Source organism: Dasypus novemcinctus, chromosome 9, assembly GCF_030445035.2.
Source record: "Dasypus novemcinctus isolate mDasNov1 chromosome 9, mDasNov1.1.hap2, whole genome shotgun sequence".
In the NCBI taxonomy this organism is placed as follows: Eukaryota; Metazoa; Chordata; class Mammalia; order Cingulata; family Dasypodidae; genus Dasypus; species Dasypus novemcinctus.
In genome coordinates, this window is record NC_080681.1 from 81,626,628 (window position 1) to 81,650,750 (window position 24,123).

Consider the following 24,123-nt stretch of genomic DNA (forward strand, 5'->3'; position numbering starts at 1 on the left):
TTCAATGCCACCCCTATCAAAATCCAGCAGCCTTTTTTTGCAGAAATGGTAGAGCTGATCCTCAAACTCATATGGAATTGCAAGAGGCCCCAAATAGCAAAACCATCTTAAAAAGGAAGAACAAAGTTGGAGGACACACATTTCCTGATATCAGAACTTATTACAAAGCTATAGTAATTAAAACAGTGTGATTCTGGAATAAGGATACATATCCAAAACAATGGAACAGAACTGAGAGTTGAGAGATAAATCTACACATCTCTGGTCAGTTGATTTTTGACATGGATGCCAAGCCCATTCAACGGGGAAAGAATGAGCTCTTCCACAAATGGTGCTGGGATAACTGGAAATTCACATTCAAAAGAATGAATGTGGACCTCGACCTCTCACAAATAGACAGAAATAATTAGCTAATACTATGAAGCTCTTAAAATAAAACATAAAGATATGTTTTTAGGAGTTTGTAGTAGGCAATAGATGCTTAAATTTTACACCAAAAGCACAAGTAACAAAAAGAAAGTAAACAAAATGGACTTAACATAAAAAACTTTTATGCATCAAAGAAAATTATCAAGAAAGCAAAAAGACATGGGAGAAAATATTTGGAAACCATATGTCTGATAAGGGTTAATATCCAGAATATATAAAGAACTTCTACAATTAAACAACAAAAAGGCAAGCAACCCAATTTAAAAATGGGCAAAGGACTTGAATAGCCATTTCCTGAAGAAGATATACAAATGGTCAATGAACACATGAAAAGAAGCTAAACTTCATTAGCCATTAGGGTAATGCAAATCTTAACCACAATTAGATACTGCCTCACATCTACTAAGATGACTATTCTTCTTATAAATCAGAAAGAAGTAGTTTTGGTGAGGATGTAGAGAAATAGGAACACTTGGGCATTACTGGTGGGAATCCAAAATGGTGTAGCCACTGTGGAATGCAATTTAGTGGTTCCTCAGAAAGTTAAACATAGAATTATCATGTGACCTGACAATTTTACTTGTAGGTATCTACCTCAGAGAATTGAAAACCATGACTTGAATAAATATTTGTATACTAATGTTCATGGCAGCTGGCCCATGCTCCCAGTGTGGATCCTTTTTCCTTATTCTGGAGGGAGGAGAGTAACTCTTGTACACATACTGGGAGCATGTATGTCTGACCCAGTCTGTCTGCTGATGGCCTAAGGAACTCACCATCCCAGAACTTAGTATGTAGAAGGCAACTCACAGAGCTCTCCTCTAAAATGCTTTGGGAGAGCAGTCAAGTTGTGCTGCCTGACGTAAGGCATTTCTGGCTGAAGGACATACAGTGCAGTGTCTGGGACCATGTGGAAATTATTTCCTAGAGAAGAGAGGACATTTGGAACCATGAAAATAGGGGATATCCTAGGGAATTTAGGGAATGCCTAAAACAAGAAGCATGAACAGAAAGAATCAGACTGGCCCTCATGCTTTGGCATGGAGCTACTCTCTAAACTCATTGTGTCGATAAGCCCTGAAGGAAAGCACTCATACAGATCAATCTGCAAGGACTGGGAAAAGTGTCTTCTTTTTCTCCCCATCTTCCTACTCCTTCTCCTCTTTCTACTTTTTTTTTTAATCGTTAGCACCTGGAAATTAAGGAAGGCTCTGTCATAATACCAGCTGGATACAATCTTAAAGAACAGATATCTCAGAGTCTCAATTCCAATAATAACACATTAAAAATATCAAAATGGCCAGGTTTCAACAAAAGGTTACAAAACCTACAAAGAAACATGATGCAATGGCCCAGGCAAAGGAAAATATGAAAACACTAGAAACTATCAACGAGGAGGACCACACCTGGGACATACCAGACAAAGAATTTTAAAAATATGTTCAAAGTGTCAAAGGAAAACATGCACAAAGCACTAAAGAAAATTAGGAAAATGATAGAGCAACCAAAAAACAATTTCTAAAGAGGTGGAAATTATGAAAAGGAACCAAATAGATCTGAAGACCACAGTAACAGAAATTCAAAATTCCCTAGAGGGATTCAACAACAGATGGAGCTGTCAGAAGAAAGAATCAGAGAATCGAAGGTAAGACAATTGAAATCATTCAGTCTGAGGGGCAGAAAAAAGAAAGAGTGAAGAACAGCTAACAGAGCCTGAGGAACCTGTGGGACAACATCAAGTGTACCAATATACATGTTGTGGGAGTTCCAGAAGGTAAGAAAGAGAGAAAGGGGCAGAAAGAATAGTCAAAGAAATAATGGCTGAAATTGTCCCAAATTTAATGAAAGACATGAATATACACATTGTATTAGTCAGCCAAAGAGGTGCTGATGCAAAATACCAGAAATCAGTTGGTTTTTATCAAGGTATTTATTTGGGATAGGAGCTTACAGATACCAGGTCATAAAGCATAAGTTACTTCCCTCACCAAAGTCTATTTCCACATGTTGAAGTAAGATGGTTGCCAACTTCTACGAGGGTTCAAGTTTCTTGGGTTCCTCTGGGCTCAGCTCCTCGGTTTTCTCCACAAGGTCAGCTGTAGACTATGAGCCTCTGTAGACTTTGTCTCTCTCCACAAGGTCAGCTGTAGACTATCAGGTAAATGGCTCTGTCTCTCTCCCTGGGGTTTCTGCCTTGTCTAAGGAGCCATCTCTATTCATCTGTGTTCTTCTCCTGTCTCAGATCCTCTCTTCCTAGGGCTGGCTTCTCTTTCCTCTATGTGCTTACTTCCTGGAGCTCCAGTTTAAGACTTCAGCATCAAACTCCAACATCAAAAACCCTCAACTCTGTCCTTGGTCATGCCTTTATCTGTGAGTCTCCACCCCTTGGTGGGTGGGACTCAATGTCCTAATGATGTGACCCAACCAAAGCCCTAATCATAACTTAATCATGCCCAGGTACAGACCAGATTACAAACATAATCCAGTATCTATTTTTGGAATTCATAACCATATCAAACTGCTACACACATACAAGATGCTCAACAAACTTCAAGCAGGATAAACCCAAATAGACCCATTGTAGGGCATATTATAATCAAACTCTTGAATGCTGAAGATAAAGAGAATTCTGAAAGTATCATGAGAGAAGCAATGTGTCACATATAAGGAAGTCTGAATTAGATTAAGTGCCAATTTCTCATTGGAAATCATGGAGGTAAGAAGGCAGTGGAGTGACATATTTAAAGTGATGAATGCAAAAAATGCCAACAAAGAATTCTATATATATACCAAAATTGTCCATCAAAAATGAGGGCAAAATGAAGATATTCCAAGATAAACAAAAGCTGAGGGTATTTGTCACAACTGGGCCCATGCTAAAGAGATTCTAAAGAGTGTCCTGCAGGTTGAAAGGAAAGGACAATAGATCAGGCTGAATGAAGAAATAAAGATCTCCAGTGAGGAGAGGGACATGGGTAAATTTAAGTGCCAGTACTATAGTATTTTTGGTTTGTAGTTCCACTTTTTAGTTCTTATAGTATCTAAAGGCAAATGCAGAGAATGTAACAATAAATCATTGGTTTTGGACTCAACATATAAACATAATTTGTGACAAGAGCTACATAAACTTGGGGGTAATGGAGAGGTATAAGAACATAGTTTGTCATTCTGTTGAAGTTAACATGGTGTATTAGTCATGGTTCTCTAGGAAAACAGCACTGGCAGGATATAGATATATCATATATACATATAATATTTTGAAAAAATATATAATATATATATATATATAATATTATGAAATTTTTATAAAAATTGTCATGCAACTGTAGGAATGGGCAAGCCCAAATTCCATAGGGCAATCCTCAAGCCGTGAACTCTGATGAAGGTTTTCTATAAATTCCCCAGGAGAAGCTGGCTGACTAAAGTAGAGATGCAAATTCTCTCTTCTGACTTCTGAAATCATCAGTTCTCCTTTTAAGATCTTCAACTGATTGAATGAGACTTCTCTCATTGTTGAAGTCAATCTCTTCAGATAATTGTAGAGGTAAATAAGATGCAATAAACTTAATGATGATTTAAATCCACAAAATATCCTCATAGTAACAATCAGGCCAGTACTTTATTGACCAAACAACTGACCACCATAACTTGGCCAAGTTGTCACTTACCCACAGATGGTATCAAAGCCAACCAACTTGTTATAGACTTAGAACGTTGAGTTTAAACCTGATGGAAACTATGAAGAAAATATTAGAAAATATGCAAGCTCATAGGGACAGAAATTAGAGAACAGGCTGTCAGGGTCAGGAGGTAGGGGTATGGAAAGTTGATGCATAAACAATGTAGGGTTTCCGTTTGGGAAGATGGGAACATTTTAGTAATGGAAGGTAGTAAGGGTACTGCGATTTTGTAAATGTAATTAATCCTATTGAATGGTACACTTGAGAGTGATTGAGATGGGAATGTTTATGCAGTATATATGTTCCCACAATTTAAAAAAACAAAGAGCAACTAAAGAGAATTATAATTAAATGCAATACATAATCCTGGATAGGATCTTGGGAGGAGAAAATACTCAAAGGGACATCATTGGAACATATGGAAAAATTGGAATATAGACTCTAAGCTCTGTATCAGTGTTAAGTTATTTGAACTGGATAACTGCACTTAAGGTGGTTACATAAGTGAATATCCTTGTTCTCAGAAAATGTGTATGGCAATATTAAGTGTTCAAAGAGCATGATGTATTCAACCTATATGCAATTGTTCACAAAATGTACAGAAAGAGAGAGAAGGAAAGAAAGAGGGGAAGGAAGGAAAGGAGGGAGGATGGAGAAAAACACAAAATGTAACAAAATATTAAAATTGATGGATCTGAGTGTCTGGGAGGCTAAGAGTATGCTGGAATTCTCTGTATAGGGTTTGTATTATTTTTGTAACTGTCCTGTATGTTTTGAACCATTTCAAAATAAGAAGTTGAGAAAAATCAATTCTAGATTGATTATAGGCCTACATGGACAAAATTATAAAAATCTAAGAAGACAGTATAGATGACTATCTTATGACTTAAGAGTAGGGAAGGAAATACTAAATCACAAAGGAAATGGCTGAGAAATGAGATTATATTCAAAATTTTAAAATAGTCTACTGTTCATCAAACATAGCATAAAAAGAGTGAAATAATAAGCCACAATATGGATGAAGATATGAAATTAATATAACTGACAAAGGCTTAAAATTCAGAATAACTCTTAAAAGGATAATGAAAAGACAAAAAAACTAATAGAAAAAGAGATAAAAGTTTGAATAAGTATTCCACGTAAGTGGAAATGATAATGGGCAATGAACTTTAGAAAAAGTTAGCAGGAAAATACAAATGAAAACCACAGTGAAGTACTATTACACATCCATCAAATTGTCAAAAATGTAGCAGTAGGTAAATTGTAATGTAAACTATAGTCCATGGTTAATAGCAATGCTTCAGTGTGAGTTCATCAATTGTGGCACACTGATGAAAGATGTTGTTGGTATGGGAAAGTATGGACGGGAAAGGGAGTGGGGCATGTGGGAATTCCTCATATTTTTTTTTCATATATCATATCTTATTTATTTATTTTTCCTTTTTTCATAGTTTTTTTAATTGTATTTTTTTAAGATACATAGATCACAAAAAATGTTACATTAAAAAATAAAAAAGGGGAAGTGGACTTGGCCCAATGGATAGGGTGTCTGCCTACCACATGGAAGGTCCGTGGTTCAAACCCCAGGACTCGACCCGTGTGGAGCTGGCCCATGCACAGTGCTGATACGTGCAAGGAGTGCCATGCCACGCAGTGGTGTTCCCCGTGTAGGGGAGCCCCATGCTCAAGGAGTGAGCCCTGTAAGGAGAGCCGCCCAGCGGGTAAGAAAGTGCAGCCTGCCCAGGAATGGCGCCGCACACAGGAGAGCTGACACAACAAGATGACGCAACAAAAAGAAACACAGATTCCCGGTGCAGCTGATAAGGATAGAAGCAGTCACAGAGGAACACCCAGTGAATGGACACAGAGAGCAGACAACTGGGGGGAGGGGGACGGAGGAAGGGAGAGAAATAAAAAGTAAATCTTTAAAAAAAAAGAAGAAAAAATATATAAAAGATTCCCATATACCCACCCCCACCCCACTCCATTCCTCCCACATCAACAACCACTTTCATCGCTGTGGCACATTCATTGCATTTGGTGAATACATTAGAACACTGCTGTACCCCATGGATAATAATTTACATTGTAGTTTACACTCTCCCCCAGTCCATTCAGTGGATTATGGCTTACATAAGCTAAAGCTTTAAAAATAAATAAATAAATGTAGAAGCCTGGTAATAACAATATTTATTGATTATATGGAGCATTCTGAACACTTCCACATGTCTTGGGGAAATATATATTGATGTAGCTTCTTTGGAATTGTCTAATAATGTTCAACATGCACATATTCCATGATTCAGCAAGGCCACCATTAGATATATTCCCTTTAGAAGTTTTCCAGAGAAACAACTTTAAACAACCCTATGTCCATAACTTAAAAAATGATATATTCATACAATTCATGTAACAACAAAAATAATCAACTCTGGCTATATGTATTAACCTGGATGAATTTCAGAAATGTAATATATTGAGTGATAAACAGAAGAACATATTAGATATGAAGTCCAAAGACATATAAAATTTAATAATACCTTGTTCAGGGATCCTTAATATTTGTGCTAAAACTACAAAGAAAAGCAAGGAAGTGGTTAACTGCAATTAAACGATAGTGGTTCCTTAAATGAAGAGTGGGGGTGAGGTATTTGAGAGATGTATGAGACTCAGGATACCTCAAAGATCCTGGTAACAATCTATTTCTTATTCTGGAAGGTGGGTATAAGAATGCCATTTATTATTCTCTAAACTATATATATATATATATAATCTTGCATGTATTCCATATTTCACAATAAAAGCATTTTTTAAAACACTGAGCCCTAGTTCTTCCTTATTTTAAACATGTTTTTTTCTTACAATTTTCATTTTCCTGCCACATAGGGAAAGACTATCTGTAAGAGGAAAGAAAGAGGCAGAGTTGAGATAAAAAGCAGAGGGTCAATCAGAAAAAAAATCCTTTCATCTTCAAACTGATATCAGCACTACCTTTATCTTTTCATACATGTTTTTCTTCTTAATCTAGTCTGAATTGGGTTGCTGTCACTGACTATTAAGAGTCCTCAGTAATATTTTGTGTTTAATTGTGCAATGTTTATCTCTCCCACTAGACTATAAATTTCATGAGAGCAAGTACTCTGTCTCCCCTTTTCACCACCAAATTCCCAGTTGCCTTGAGCAGTGTCTGGCACACAAACACTTATTACATATTTGCTGAACGAATAATAAACAACCTACTTAAAATTTAGTACTCCCGTGTATGTACTTCTTCCTCATAACACTCATGACACTTTAAAAATTGTCTATTTGTCTGAAATCACTGTTAGATAAGTACTAATGCCTGGTAATATGCCTAGTATGTGATGGGTGTTCAATAAATTCAATTAATATTAAATGCTACAAGGAAATATTTGTTTTCTCTGCAACAGTCTTTATTTCAGTCTTTCATTTGAAAATCAGAACTAATAACCTTTAGAATTAATTTGATCATGACTCTTGCCTGCTTGAAATCTTCTAGTAATAATAATAGAATATTTGGCCAAGCAGACTTGGCCCAATGGATAGGGAGTCAGGCTACCACATGGGAGGTCTGTGGTTCAAACCCCAGGCCTCCTTGACCCGTGTGGAGCTGGCCCATGCACAGTGCTGATGCATGCAAGGAGTGCCCTGCCACGCAGGGGTGTCCCCTGCGTAGGGGAGCCCCACACTCAAGGAGTGCACCCGTAAGGAGAGCCGCCCAGCGCAAAAGAAAGTACAGCCTGCCCAAGAATGGCACAGCACATACAGAGAGCTGACACAACAAGATGATGCACCAAAAGGAAACACGGATTCCCGGTGCCACTGATAAGGGTAGAAGCTGTCACAGAAGAACATGCAGCAAATGGACACAGAGAGCAGACAACTGGGGGGGGGGGGGATGGGGGGTGTTCAAGGGGAAATAAATGAAAAATACATCTTAAAAAAAATAGAATATTTGTGTTGTTCTTTCTACACGGTCAGGCACTATCTTGAATGCATTTCACATATTAATTTATCTAATCCATGACAACCTATAAAGATGAAATTATCTTCATTTTGCCATAAAGAAACAAGACAAGTTAAGAGAAGTTAAATAATTTGCCTAAGGTTACACTTCTAGAAGTAGGATTCAAACCTGAGTGATCTGGCTCTAAAATCTACATTCTTGGCCACAATCCTATAATGCCTCCAGTGGATCTGTATAGAGTATAGGTTAAATCCAAAATCCTTAGGGTGCAAACGAGGCTTACAACAATCTCATTTCCAGGATCTTTTTCCACCACTCCTTAGCATGAATGCTAAGCTCCGAACATCATAACATTTTTACCGAACATGTTACTTCCTTTCATAGCTGCAAAGCTTTGAACATAAAATGTCTTTCATTCTCTTTCCTCCTGACAAGTTTCTAGTCATTTCTCAAAATCCAGCTCAAAAGTCTTCTCTATGATTTCTTCTTTTGATTGTTCATTACTGGTGTATAGAAACACTATTGATTTTTAAATGTTGATCTTGTACCCTGTCACTTTGTTGAATTTATTAGCTCTAGGGGCTTGGTTGTGGATTTTTCAGGGTTTTCCGCTTACAGGATCATGTTGTCTGCAAATAGGGAAAGTTTTGTTTCTTTCTTTCCAGTTTGGATACTTTTCATTGCTTTGTCTTGCCTAATTGCTCTGACTAGAACTTCCGGTACACTGTTGAATAACAGTGGTGACAGTGGGTATCGTCTTGTTTGTGATCTTAGAAAGAAAGATTTCAGTCTTTAACCATTAAGTGTGGGTTTTTCATATGTGCCCTTTATCATGTTGAGCAGGTTTCCTTCTGTTCCTAGTTTTCTAAATGTTTTTATTAAGGAGGCATGCTGGAGAACAGATGCAGCACAGGTGGTTGAATGCCTACTTCCTACATACAAGGTCCTAGGTTTGATCCCCAGTAACTCCTAAAAGCAAAAATAGACAAACAAGCAAACTAACAAAAAAACTAACATGGGGGAGTTGGTGCAGCTCCGTGATTGAACCCTGGCTTCCTACATACAAGGTCCCAGTATCAATTTTCAGCCCTGGTACCTGAAAATAAAAAAATGAAAAACCCATGCTGGGGTAAATGCCTTTTCTACATCAATTAAGATAATCATGTATTTTTCCCCCTTTGTTCTATTAATGTGGTGTATGATAGTCATTAATTTTCTTATGATGAACCACCCCTGCACACCTGGGATAAATCCTACTTGATCTTGGTTTACAATTCTTTTAATAAGCTGTTGGATTTGGTTTACTGGCATTTTGTGAAGATTTTTGTATCTATATACATAAGAGATATTGGTCTGTAACTTTCTTTTCTTATGATATCTTTATCTGGCTTTGGTATGAGGGTGATGTTAGTCTTGTAGACTGAATTAGGGAGTGTTTCCCCCTCTTCAATTTGAAGAATTTGAGCAAGTTTGATGTTAATTCTTCGTGGACTATTTGGTAAAATTCTCCTGTAAAACTGTCCCTTTACAATAGCAACTAAAAGAATCAAGTATCTTGGAATAAATCTAAGCAAGGATGTAAAGGACTTGTACTTTGTACTTGAAAACTACAAAATACTGCTAAAAGAATTTGTAATAAGGTTGATTGTAAATGTTTGGAAATGGATAGAGGTGACGATAGCATATTATAGTGACTGTAATTAGCAGTGCTAATTGAAAGAGATAGTTTAAGTCATTTATGTCACTAGAAGGAAAGCTAAAGGATGAAACTCGGGGCTGTATACCATAATAAACCCTCTTGTGGACAATGAGTGTGGTTAATAATATATATATAAAATATTTTTCTATGAAACAGAACAAATGTACATTAATACTACAAGCTAATAATAGGTATAATAATAGGTATATGGGCAAAAATACACCTAAAACAAACCACTGTAAGGAATAGTAATATATTACTATTTTTGAATCAATTGTAAAAAAAAAAAGAATTATGTAACATGAAAGAAACCAGACACAAAGTTCCTCATGTTGTTTGATTCCTTCTATACAAAGTATAAATATAAATAAATATATAGAGACAGAATTAGATTAGCAGCTATGTTTGGGAGGGGAAGGATAGAGGGATTGAGAGGTGACTCCTAAGGGGTAGGGAGTTTTCCTTTTGGGGGTAATGAAAATACTTTAATTTTATTTGCAGTGAGGAATGCACAACTCTGTACTTATACCAAAAATCATTGATTATTCACTTAAGATGGACTGTATGGTTTGTGAATATGTTTCAATAAAATTACTTTAAAAAAACATTGCTAAAGGAAATTAAAGACCTGAATACATGGGAGGATATTTTGTCTTCATGGATTGGAAGACTAAATATCATTAAGATGTCAATACTATCCAAAGCTATTTATACAGTCAATGCAATTCCAATAAAAATTCCAATAACTTTTTTTTTTCAGGAATGGAAAAGCCAATCATCAAATTTATATGGAAAGGTAATGGGCTCCAAATAGCTAAAGCCATCTTAAACAAGAAGAGCAAAGTTGGAGGACTTACACTTCCTGATCTTAAAACTTACTACAAAGCTACAGCTATCAAAACAGTGTGGGGTGGCGGACTTGGCCCAGTGGTTAGGGCATCCGTCTACCACGTGGGAGGTCTGTGGTTCAAACCCGCAGCCTCCTTGACCCGTGTGGAGCTGGCCCATGAGCGGTGCTGATGCGCACAAGGAGTGCTGTGCCATGCAGGGGTGACTCCTGAGTAGGGGAGCCTCAGGTGCAAGGACTGCACCCCATAAGGAGAGCCGCCCAGTGTGAAAGAAAGTGCGACCTGCCCAGGAATGGCGCCGCACACACGGAGAGCTGACACAAAAAGATGACGCAACAAAAAGAAACACAGATTCCGGTGCCACTGATAACAACAGAAGCGGACAAAGAAGACGCAGCAAACAGACACAGAGAACAGACAACCGGGGTGGGGGTGGGGGGGAAGGGAAATAAATAAATAAATAAATCTTAAAAAAAAACAACAGTGTGGAACTAGAACAGAGACAGACATATAGAACTATGGAATAGAACTGAGAGTTCAGAAGTCACCCCTCACATTTATGGCCAACTGATGTTTGACAAGGGGGAAAAGATCACTCAAGTGGGAAAGAATAGTATCTTCAACAAATGGTGCTGGAAAAATTGGATCTCCATTTGTAAAAAAATGAAGGTGAACCCTCTACCTCACACCAAGAACAAAAATCAACTCAAAATGGATCAAAGATCTAAATGTAAGAACCAGACTATCAAACTCAGAGAAGAAAATGTAGGGAAGCATCTTCAGGACTTTGTGTTAGGCAATAGGTTCTTAGACTTTACACCCAAAGCACAAGCAACAGAAGAAAAAAATAGATAAATGGACCATTATGAAAATTTCAAACAACTTTTGCACATCAAAGAACTTTATCATAAAAGTAAAATGACAATCTACAGAAAGGTTGAAAATATTTGGAAACCACATATCTGGTGAGAGTTTAATATCCAGATATTATAAAAAGAAATCCTTCAACTTAATAACAAAAAGACAACCCAATTACAGACTGGGGAAAAAGACTTGAACAGATATTTTTCCAAAGAAGATATATAATTGCCCAAAAAACACATGAAAAGGTGCTCAACCTCATTAGCTATTAGGGAAATGCAAATCAAAACCACAGTGAGATACTATTTCACATTCAGTAGAATGGCTACTATTGAAAAAATGGAAAATTATAGCATTGAAGAAATAGGAGCACTCAATCAATGCTAGTGGGAACGTAAAAATGATGTAGCCACTGTGAAAGACAGTTTGGTAGTTCCATAGAAAGTTAAGTATAAAAGTATGATATGACCCAATAATCCCACTTATAGGTACATACCCAAAAGATCTGAAAGCAGGGACTTGAACAGGTATTTGTACAACAATGTTCATAGCAGCATTATTCATAATGGTCAAAATGTGGAAGCAACCCAAGTGTCCATCAATCGATGAATGGATAAACAAAATGTGGTATATACATACAATGGAACATTATCCAGCCATAAAAAGGAATGAAGTTCTAATATATGCAACAACCTGTATGAACCTTGAAGACATTATGTTGAGTGAAATAAGCCAGACACTAAAGGACAAATACTGTATGATCTTGCTGACATGAAATAATTAGAAAAAGCAAACTCACAGAGCCAGAATCTAGACTATATGTTACCAGAGGACAGGAATAGGAAGTTAAGGCTTATAATGTACAGACTTTCTATTTGGATTGATGGAAGTATTTTGGCAATGGATGGTGGTGATAGTAGCACAACATTGTCAATGTAATTAACAGCACTGAATTATATATTTAACAGCACTGAATTATCTATTTGAATGGGGTTAAATGGGAAATTTTTAGGTTGTATATGTATTACTAGAATAAAATTTTTTTTTTAAATCCTTGGAACTGTACAACAGAAATAGTGAACCCTAAGTTAAACCATGGACTATAGCTAATAGTAAAATAATTAAAATGTGCTTTCATCAATTCTAACAAATGTACCATACCAATGAAAGGTGTTAATAATAGGGTAATATATGGGAACATGTATTTTATGCCTGATTTTTCTGTAAACTCACAACTTCTCTAATAAAAATTTAAAAAAAAATTTTTTAAGTCCCCACTGTGAATATTACAATTATTAGTTTATATGTTTTTCTTCTCTGGTACTCTTTGGGCTCCTCTAAGACTGGGTTCATATCCTATTTATTTATATAGCCTTAGTGTCTAAACTAATACTGCCACAGACAAGGCACTCAGTAAATGTTTAACAATGAATACTGAGCTCAATATTCAAGATGCTTAGTGAAACTTTGACATCCTGACAGTTTGTCACTATTTTCTATTAATTCAATAGACCAGTTACTTGCTTTTTGCTTTGTTTTGTTTTTGTTTAATTTACATATATTGCAGTTTTAAATTCCTACTGGTCTCTACATTGTTTTACTTTGTTCATATAATGCTGTTTTGACACTTACCACATAACCCAAAGCTAATTTTGCTTCTGCCTTGTAATACACAAGCAGCATATTTTGCTATGCCCAGCAGGGAGGCTCAGATTCTAGTATACAAGAAAGGCTCAATAAGTCCCTGTCGAATTGAATTCAATACATAATCTGGTTATCTGAGCATTTCTTATCTCCGAAACTCTTTCCTCTGATAGGCCTGGTACTTTTGCTTTTAGTTTTTCACATGCCATTTGTTCATTATTTATCTTGATTCCTCTAACAATTCTACTATGGGGGATGTAGGCTCTTGGGCTAGAAATATAGAAAAGCAACTAGAGATGGAAGCATATTTTCATTTAGTTTTTAAAATATTCCTATAATTTCCTTCTGTCAGCCTTCATGTTACTCAAATGTGGCCAGTCTCGAAGCCAAACTCAGCATGTAAATGCAATGCCTTCCCCCCAGCGTGGGACATGACACCCGGGGATGAGCCTCCCTGGCAACGAGGGACCACTATCAACTACCAACTGATGATGCAACTGGAAAATGACCTTATACGGAAGGTTCAATGCGGATCAGCAGAATATCCATGTCTACATAAAATACCATGACTTTAAAATGCTGTTTGACCTAAAGTAAGGGGGAAATGGAAAGGAGAAATGAGTTTATATGGCTACGAGTTTCTAAAAAAGAGTCTGGAGGCTGGCAGAAGGTTTGCCCTCATGCACAACTGAGCAGAGTCAGAGAGACAGATAAAGCAGATACAACCCCCAGATATTGGTTCCTTTGAGGGCTAAAGAGACCCACGGGAGTTATGGTCATGGCCGATGGGGTTAACTACCAGGGCAGATGGCCCCTCTTTGGAAATGGTGTTTATGTGTGATGAATCTGGACTCAGATGGGATCTCCCTTCATAAGACTTTCATGCTAATGTGCTGGAGGTGCAGTTAATGTTGGGGTTTAAGATATATTTAGGGGATTTGAATCTCTGGACTGACAATGTGATAGCCAGATCCTGAGCCTCAACAGACTCCAGCACCTACAATCTGATTTATTGGACTTACCACACTCAGCTAAGATGGAGGTGAAGAAGGACAACCACCACACCATGGAGCCTAGAGTGATTACAACTGAAAATGGGAGGATTGCATCCAGCATCCAGGTGGAATCTGAGCCTCCTCTTGACATAAAGGTGCAATGGACACAACCAATCCAGTGTCCACATAGAAGAGGTGGCATTGGATTGGGAAAAGTGGACATAATGGACAAAGGGTATGGGGAAAGGCAGGAAGAGATGAGAGGTGGAGGCGTCTTCGGGACATGGAGCTGCCCTGGATGGTGCTTCAGAGGTAATCACCGGACATTGTAAATCCTCACAGGGCCTACATGATGGAATAGAGGAGAGTATGGGCCATGATGTGAACCAATGTATATGAGGTGCAGAGGTGCCCAAAGATGTACTTACCAAATCCAATGGATGTGTCATGACGATGGGAACGAGTGTTGTTGGGGGGGGGGAGAGGGGGGGTGGGGAGGTGGGGTTGAATGGGACCTCACATATATATTTTTAATGTAATATTATTACAAAGTCAATAAAAAATAAAAAAATTAAAAAAAAATATTCCTATAGTATAAACTCTAATTCTGACTAATTTAAATATCACTTAGTTCTATATTATTATCCCTAAAATGTAAAGATAGCAGTGCTAATTTAAAACTTTAAAACTTAAAGACAATAATGCTAATGACATGGTTATCAAAAGAAATTATTTTAAAAGATTGCTATAAAATATTACACATTACCTGTAATTGGAATCTTCCAGTATGAAAATTTCGAGAAATAAAAACACACTGAGAAGGAGATTTAATCTTCATCTTTGGTGGTCTTTGCCTGCATCCCTTATCGGTTGCTATAAATTTGGAATTTTGAAATATTTCTCTGAAAAATATTTTATAGACACTATTAGTAAACATGAATTCAGTTATAAACCAATTAAAATTAAATTATTTTGTTTTCTAATATTTATACATAAAGATTTTTAAAAATCATATTTATTTTTAAAAGCACCAATCAACTTTTATACACTCACACAAAGTAATTGATTTCATTACATCTATTTTATTTATATAATGTAAATTAAGCTACTTCTTATGCATGATTAAATTTTCCACCTGAAGATTAACCAGAAGTCTTTGATATCCTTCTTTCTGGTTGTTAGACAACCCAATGATTTTAATGTTAGTTACCCTCTTCATAAATTTGCCTTTACTGGCAAAGGAAATGAAAAAAAATGAAACTCATTGGTCAATTTTGATATTTCAACGTTGACATTTTATGTTTCTCTATCAAAAAGCAAGAAGATGGAAATCGAGTTGAATCTATTGATTTACAGTTGAAGAGTGCCTATGATCTTTAATTACTTATGTAATCACAAGTGAAAAAGGGTTAGAAATAAAAAATCAGCGAGTAAAATCCTAGCTAGTCAAAGGCACATAGTTGAGTATAAGGGAATGCAGCTTCAAGAGTAATTTTTAAATTAAGAATTTAATAAATAATGCTGATTGCCATCTCTTATTTAAGAGGCATAGAAATTTTCCAAATTAATTCAGGACATCATATTATGCTTCTCAATGAGGTATTGACAAATTGGCATTCATTCATTCATTCTATTCAAGTCACTTACCAAATATTTTTTGAGTACCTGCTATGTGCCAGGCACTATGCGGGGTGTTGTAAATACAGTGGGAGGTGGGAGTGGGGAGCACAGTCACTGTCCTAATGGAATTATTATTGCCCTCAAGGAATTAACATATTAATAGGGAAGAAAGACATTAATAACAGAAGAAAATGAAAAACTACAACTGTGGAAAGTGGAAAGCTATCTGGTACCATGTGGGTACATGACAAAGGAAATTAAAAGAATAAAGGGACTTAAGGCAGGCTTTCCTGAGGAAGGGATGATTGAACTGGGCATCGAAGAAATAATAGTAGTGGTATTAGGCAGAGTGTGGTGGAGAAGAGGAGATGTGGGAGGAAGAATGTTCTAGGCAGAGAGAATAGCAAGTATAAAGGCCATAAGGCCAGATTAGACCAGTGTGGTGGAAGTAAAAGATGAAACTGGGGAGTTAAGGCGTGGGTAGACTGTACAGGGCCACTTATTGCTGTTGTTATCCTAAAAGCAATCCAAAGGCCCTTACAATCTGATAGGGGTAGGGTCCAGGTATGACTGATCAGATTTTCATTTGGAAAAGTGTGGAAAAGATTAAACAAGGACAACAGAGAAGGTAGGGGATCAGTTAGAACTACAACTACAGTAGCTTATGTGGGATTAGGGAACAATATTGGAGAGAAATGGATAGATTTAAGTGAGTTACGAGGGTAAAAAGTAAAAAGAACCTGGTGATGGTTCAAAATTTAATGGGTCTGATATTAAGAATGTCTTTCATCTTCAGGGAAAAAAAAGCCTTTCTTGACTCCACATTATCTCCAGCAGCTATCCCATAAGTATGTCCCAGAACCATCCAAAATGATGGAAAATTCTCAGGCATTATTTTTTAAAATGTATCTTCCTTATACCCTCTCTTCTTTCCTTCTAAAACTCTGATTAAATGGATATTAGATCTCAATCTATCCTCAATGTGTCTTAAACTCTTTAATTTTCTCCTCTGCTGTTTGAAATAATTTAGTCAGATTCATCTTCCTAGTTTCCATTTTGAATGTAAGATTTTCCATTTCTAGAAATTTTGTTGTTTTCCATATTGTTTGTTGTTTTAAAAAATATTCTGTCCAATATCAGCTCCCCTTCACAAAAAACAAAAACAAAAACAAAAAACAAAAAGAGAAACCTATACTTGTCTCAATTTTCTCACTTCTGGTATTTTCCTTAAAGATGAACTTCTGAAACTACTCTTCCAAATGGCTCATCAAGGTCACCGATGACATCCATGTTGCCAAATCCAAAAATCACTTCTCTATCCTCGTCTTTCTCAACTTCTTAAGTTGAATCACTTCTCTATCCTCGTCTTTCTCAACTTCTTAAGTGCCTTCAACATTAATTGGCCACCACCTAATAGAGTGGTGGTTTCTAATTTTGGCTTCCTTGACACCACAGATTTCTGCTTTTCTTCTCAGATTGGCTGTAGGGCACAGTCCTAGATTCTTTCTCTATCCACAGTCATTTCCTGGGTAGTGTCCTCCAGCCCTGTGACTTTAGATACCTTCTATATATCAATAACCTGAATGTTCAGTCCTGACTTCACTCCTGAACTGCAGACAGGTATATCTAACTGCCTATTTGACATTTCTACCTCAGTAATAGGCTTTTCCACACAACTCCTGGTTTACCACCACTCTCCCAACTTGCTCCCACAGCCTCAACTGTCCCTTAATTTCAGTATATAGTACGACCAACTACCTGGTTGATCAGAGTAAAAATGTAGGTGTCATCATTTATTCCATCCTTTCATTCATCTTTCTCTATTTCATCCATTCTACCAACCAGTCCTGTTAGTCCTACCTGAAAAATATATCTTTGATCCAACCCCTGCTTTTCATCTCTACTTCCATAACTAGTCCATGTCACCATCACTTCTCACAATAGCTTAAAATAAGAGGAAATAGCCTCCTGTTTCAGTTTCCCAGCTGCTAAAACAAACACCATGGGCTGGCTTAAACAATGGGAATTATTGGATCATGGTGTTGAGACTAGGAGAAGTCAGCAAGGCAATGCTTTCTTCCTGAAGACTGGCATTCTCGGGCTAGCTGTCGGCAACTCTTGGGTCTTGGCCTTTCTGTCACATGGCAAAGCACATGGTGGCATCTTCTTTCTCTTCTGGGTCCCACTGAGTTGCAGCTTTTGGCTGTTTCCTGTGGCTTTCTCCTCTGTGGCCTTCTCTATAAGCCTTCCAGTAAGAGGATTAAGACCCATCCTGATTGGGTTGAGCTACACCTTAAATGAAGTAACCTCATGAAAATGTCCTGTTTGCAATGGATTCACACCCACAGGAATGGAATAAGAACATGTTTTTCTAGAGTACATAACTCAAAGCCACCACACCTCTTAAATCGCCTCTCTGCTTTTATTCTTGCTCCAATACAGTTCAATCTTCACAGAAAGAATTATGATTTTAAAATATAAATCGAAACACTTAAAATCTATGCATTTATTGTATGTAAATTATACATGAATTATTGAAAAGTGTTTTAAAGATGTCAATTAGGAGATATTATGGAGTCTTTAACATGGGGATATTACTACTACCTCACAGGGCTGTTACAAGGTCTAGATGAGATAACATATAAAGTACTTAGAACAGTGCCTAGCATGTAGTAAACACTCAATGCTAGCTATCCTGATGATGATAATGCCATTCGCTGTTTAAAACCTTCCAATGGCACAAAAGATAAAATGCAAATTTCTTATTCCAGCCTACGAATTCCTATCTGTTCCCTGCCTATCTCTTCAACCTTATATCATTATCTTCCTTTCTTACTATCCTCTATCCACAGTGGCCTTCTTTCTGTTCTCTGAACAATGCCAAGATCATTCTCACCTTGGGGGTCTTTGTACTTGCTGTGCTTTTAGGTCAGGTCTCAGATAAAATATTACCTACTTAAAGAGGAAGTCTGACTACTTTATTTGTTCATTAAATCTATCACTTCCCAGTGGTATTCTAAGTCTATGAAACAGGATCCCAATGGCAGGCACCCAATAAATATTTGTTGAAAGAATGAATAAGTTAATAATTTGTAGGTTTTGGACTTGTGCAAGTGGACGCATTGTATGTGTTCATTTTCTGAGACAGGGAACAGTGGAAGATGAGCGCGTTTGTTTGTGTGAGAACATCAGACAAAGCTAAAACTGAATGGATTAAATAATTAGAAATGCTAAATTTTAGGATTGAAACAAACTGATGTGTCAATTTACCTTTCTGTTTCTGAAAAAAGACTATTTTAGATCATTCCAGGGCATCCCCATCAGCTTTTTAAGTATTTCCAAATGAAAGCGAGTCTTCCGCTCTCTCTAATGTTTTTAACCTTTCAACTGGGAATAAACATACTTTTAAAAAATTGTCTAGCCTTATGTTATTTTCAAAACCATGTCTTCTAGAGGAAAAATGGGTTTTATTATTCCTTAAAGTTTTAATGCATGACAATTGCTTTATGCTACCCCGAGACTTCTCTTTCCAGGTTATATAAAACATGTGAAGCCTCCCGTCCCCTAACCAAAGGGTTTATAACCCAAATCCCAAATTACAGAGTCAATACTCATATAATTATTTAAATTTAATACCATCTGAAAAATTCCTTTATTAATTTTTAAAAGAAAAAAAGTTAAACATTTTAATAAATCCTACCTTCGCTTGCAAATCAGGAACCACAAAGCTGATGCCAAAGCAAAGAAACCAATTCCCAAAGTAACAGCACCAGCAGTCAGAAAATAGGCTAAGTAGCTAAAAAAACCTATACAAACAAATTGTAAAAGTTTATTTCATGCATGTATGTTCATGTGCTACAGAAAATTAAGTGATTTATTATTTCAAATGATGTAACATAGGGCAGTGGTAAGACATTCCCAGGAGGTTGGGAAACCTGAATCCTAGTCCTGTTCAATTCTAATCAACGTTGGGACCCTGAGTTACAGAATTATACAGAGCCTCCTATTGATTAAGGCCCAGGGTAGACTTCTCTGCCCTGACAGGATTTGAGTCCAAGGCTCTGTTTGTTTTTATAACAGCTTCTTCTCATATTATGGTTTTTCCCTTTCCAGTCCAGCTGTGAATTTTTAGGTTATTTCTTCATCATCATTCCTTGTAGTCCTCCAACATGACACTTTTCATTTTAAGAGTTATATTATTAATTACTACAAGGAGGCAGATGAGGGTAATGAAATTGGGGAATTTTTAAGATCTTAGAAATCTTTGAAAGTTTTATCATTACTTTATCTCAGGCACAGTAAAAGATCATAGCCAAGAGCTAAATATAAAATAATAGCATATTACAAGTTGTAGAACTGGAAAAGCCTACAGGAATGATATGATATAATCCTTTCATGAAAACTGAGGTCCAGGTAGGAGACTGAACCAAGGTTACTCAACAAATTAAAGCCTATTATTTTTGTTTTTTGTTTTTCTTCCTATTATCTTATTCCTGCTACCAAACATCTAAATGCTGGTATGTATTTAAAAGAATCAGGAATAAAGAAAGTATGAGTTGATTATAATCAGACTGGTCAAGCCTTCAATAAGATTCTGAAATCTGCTATCTAAACATAAACCAGCTGTGAAAGCCTTTACAAAAGGCTGCACAGAACTTGAAGGCTCTTAAGACAACTTAGAAATATATCATTTGGCAAAAAAAAAGATTGAGAACGATAAAAATAATTGAAGAGCTTTTTATGTGAACATATTATTAAGTTCCACTAAGAAAATGACATGATAAAGATTTTGCCATTTCTATACTTCTGTTGTTTCCCAAGTAATTTCCAACTTCCAAGATGGTGTTTCTCAAATCTTAGTTTTCTTTGGATTCAGAATTGTCTATATTCAAGAATTAATTAATATTACAAAATATATATATAAGGTTATTTGTCAAAGTGATGCTTATAATTTTTAAAAAAGTAAACTAAATGCTCAAATTAGAAAATCAGTTAAAGTAAATTATTATGATGTTAGATATTAAAATTTAGTATTTTAAAATTATTTAGTGCAAGGTTTCTCAACCTTACACTGATATTTTAGAAAGGCTACTTTTCTGTTGTGGAGGAATTGTCCTATGCATCGTAGAATGTTTATCAACATCTATAGCCTTTTCCCACTAGATGCCAGTAACATTCCTCTCATGCTGGTATTTGTGACAAACAAAAGTATATCCAGGCATTATCAAATATGTACTGGGGGTAAAATTACTCCCTGTTGAGAACCACCACGATTTGGCATAAAAAAATACCAAATAACATTAAATGATAAAAAGATAGATAAAACCTATATTAGAAAAAATTAAAAAGATAATTGCACTCAAATACAAGATAAAGATCTCTATGAGGGAAGCAGACTTGGCCCAGTGGTTAGAGCGTCTGTCTACCACATGGGGATCCGCGGTTCAAACCCTGGGCCTCCTTGACCCGTGTGGAGCTGGCCCATGCGCAGTGCTGATGCACGCAAGTAGTGCCCTGCCACGCAGGGGTGTCCCCTGCATAGGGGAGCCCCACGCGCAAGGAGTGCGCCCCGGAAGGAGAGCTGCCCAGGGTGAAAGAAAGTGCAGCCTGCCCAAGAATGGCGCTGCCCACACAGAGAGCTGACACCACAAGATGACGCAACAAAAAGAAACACAAGAGTCCCGTGCCGCTGACGACAGAAGCAGGCAAAGAAGAACATTCAGCAAATAGACACAGAGAACAGACAGCCAGGACGGGGTGGGGGGAAGGGGAGAGAAATAAATAAATAAATAAATCTTTTTAAAAAAAAGATCTCTATGAATAAAAGAAGAAAAATGCAGGTCAACTACCATGGCAAGGAACCAAGAGTGTCTACAACTGCAAGCAGGAGAATTGCAGCCATGTGGGATCTAAGCTCTCTCTTGATTTAGAGGTAGAGTGGACATCACCATAACAGGGTCCACAGGACAGAGGAATATAATATGGATTGGAGTGGACTTGCTGGTATTCTACTATAGAACTGATGTGACTCTAGCAATGGAAGAAATTGTGTCATTGATGTGGAGATGGTGGCCACGGGAGTTGCTGAGGGCAGGGAGAGGGAGGAAGAGGTGTGTTTTGGAGCATTTTCGGGACTTCGAGTTGTCCTGAATGATATTGCAGGGACAGACGCAGGACATTGTATATCCTGCCATAACCTAGTGGATGGACTGGGGGAAAGTGTGAACTACAATGTAAGCTGTGGTCCAGGCAGTGCTCCAGGGTATTTTCACCAGACGCAATGAATGTGCCTCACTGAGGAAAGAGGATGTTGATATGCTAGGAGTAGGGCTGGGGGTGTGGGCAGTGGGGTATATGGGAACCTCTTATGTTTTTTAGCGTAACGTTTTGTGTGATCTATTGTTTTTTTTAAAAAAAACAATACAAAAATACAAAAAAAATGCAGAAAAGTAAGTAGGAACAGAAACCATGGGCAAGTTGGGTTCTGCGTTTTGGAAGCAGAAATTAGCTAGAGAAAGCAGAAAAAGTCATTGAAACAAGACCTAAGCCAAACCTTCCTCTGGTACAGTGGATTTATATCACCCAAATCACTGAGAGAATGAGTCCTAAGCCACCAATAAAAGACCAATCAAAAACCGACCAATGAAATGGAAAAAAGGAAAAATTGAAAAATGAAGTAAATTCTTCTTCAAACATAGAGGAAGAATTAATAAAATTTAAGACAGTACTGAAAAAGTCATCCAACTAGACAAAGAAATGAAAATATAAAGAATTTATGAGACATGGAAAAAATTAAGAGGATATAACATAAAAATAATAGAAGTGCCAAAACAGAGAATAAAGTTGAGAAGTAATATTCATAAAGATACAAATTAAGAACTTTTTACTTTTAAAAAAATTTAAATTTACATAGAGTAAAATTCACATTTTTTGGTGTATAGTTCTTTAAATTTTGATAAAAACAAAGAATGTTTAATCCCCCCCACAGCCAAGTTACAGAACAGCTTCATTATCCCCCTCCCTCAAAATTCCCTCACACTGCATTTTTGTAGTCAAGCACTAACTGCTGATAACCCTGATTTTCCATTCCTAGTCTGCAACCTTATAGTTTTGCCTTTTCCAGAATCACAAATAAATGGGGTCACGCAGCATACAGCCTTTTCAGTCTTTTTTCACTTGGCATAATGTATTTGAAATCCATCCATGTTGTTGCAAGAAAATTCATTTCTTTTTATTGCTAAGTAGTATGCCATTTTATAGATGTACCACAGTTTATTTCCCAGTTGAGGAGCATTTGGATTGTTTTCAATTTTTGATCATTAGGAATAAGGCTGCTATAAACATTTGCATACAGGTTTTTGTTCCACTAGTATCACACAGCAAGTATATATTTAAATATATAAGACCTGCCAGACTGTTTTCCAACATGGTTATACTATTTTGTCTACCCGATAGCAATATACAAATATACAAAAGACAGTTCCATTATATATCAGATGTATAATGGTCTCACTTTGTGGTTTTAGTTTGCATTTGTTTAATGATTAATGATGGTGAGCATCTTTTCATGTGCTTATGTGCCATCCATATATTTTCTTCAGAAAAGTGTTCAAATATTTTGCCCATTTATATATTGGGTTGCTGAGTTTTGAGAATTATTTATATGCTCTGGAAACAAGTCCTTTTTTTTTTTTTTTAAAGATTTATTTTTATTTATTTAATTCCCCTCCCCTCTCCTGGTTGTCTGTTTTCTGTGTCTTTTTGCTGCGTCTGGTTTCTTTGTCCGCTTCTGTTGTCGTCAGCAGCAGGGGAAGTGTGGACGGCGCCATTCCTGGGCAGGCTGCACTTTCTTTCGTGCTGGGCGGCTTTCCTCACGGGCGCACTCCTTGCGAGTGGGGCTCCCCTACGCTGGGGACACCCCTATGTGGCAGGGCACTCCTTGCGCGCATCACCGGGTCGGACCCCGGGTTTGAACCGCGGACCTCCCATGTGGTAGACGGAAGCCCTAACCCCTGGGCCAAAGTCCGTTTCCCCCTGGGAACAAGTCCTTGGTCAGATACGCGATTTGCAAATATTTTCTCCCAATTTTTGGCTTGTCTTTTCAATTCTCTTTTCAAGTTTTTCAAAAAGCAAAACTTTAAAATCTTGGTGAAGTTTAATTGATCATTGTTTTTCTTCTGGATTGTGCTAATGGGTTCATATCTAAGAACTCTTTGCCTAACCCAGATCACAAATATTTTCTCATTTGCTTTCCTATAAAAGGTTTATAGTTTTATGTTTTACATTTGTGAACCAATTAACTTTTGTGAATTATTTTTTGTAAAAGGTGCAAATTACGGGTCAAGTTCTTTCTTTTGTT

At 36.9% G+C, this 24,123-nt stretch overlaps 1 protein-coding gene across 1 annotated transcript in view; it reads right to left on the reverse strand.

Annotated features, from left to right (window-relative positions):
• Positions 1 to 19,532, reverse strand: part of C9H1orf185 (chromosome 9 C1orf185 homolog) — a 40,012-nt gene extending 20,480 nt beyond the window's left edge. The window contains exons 1-2 of the mRNA XM_058304719.2: positions 19,465 to 19,532; positions 14,911 to 15,046 (exon numbers count right to left, since the gene is read on the reverse strand). Of these exons, the coding sequence (XP_058160702.2) occupies positions 14,911 to 14,982 (72 nt within the window). The 5' untranslated portion in view covers positions 14,983 to 15,046; positions 19,465 to 19,532. The remainder of the gene's footprint in view (positions 1 to 14,910; positions 15,047 to 19,464) is intronic.
• Positions 19,533 to 24,123: the final 4,591 nt, after the last annotated feature.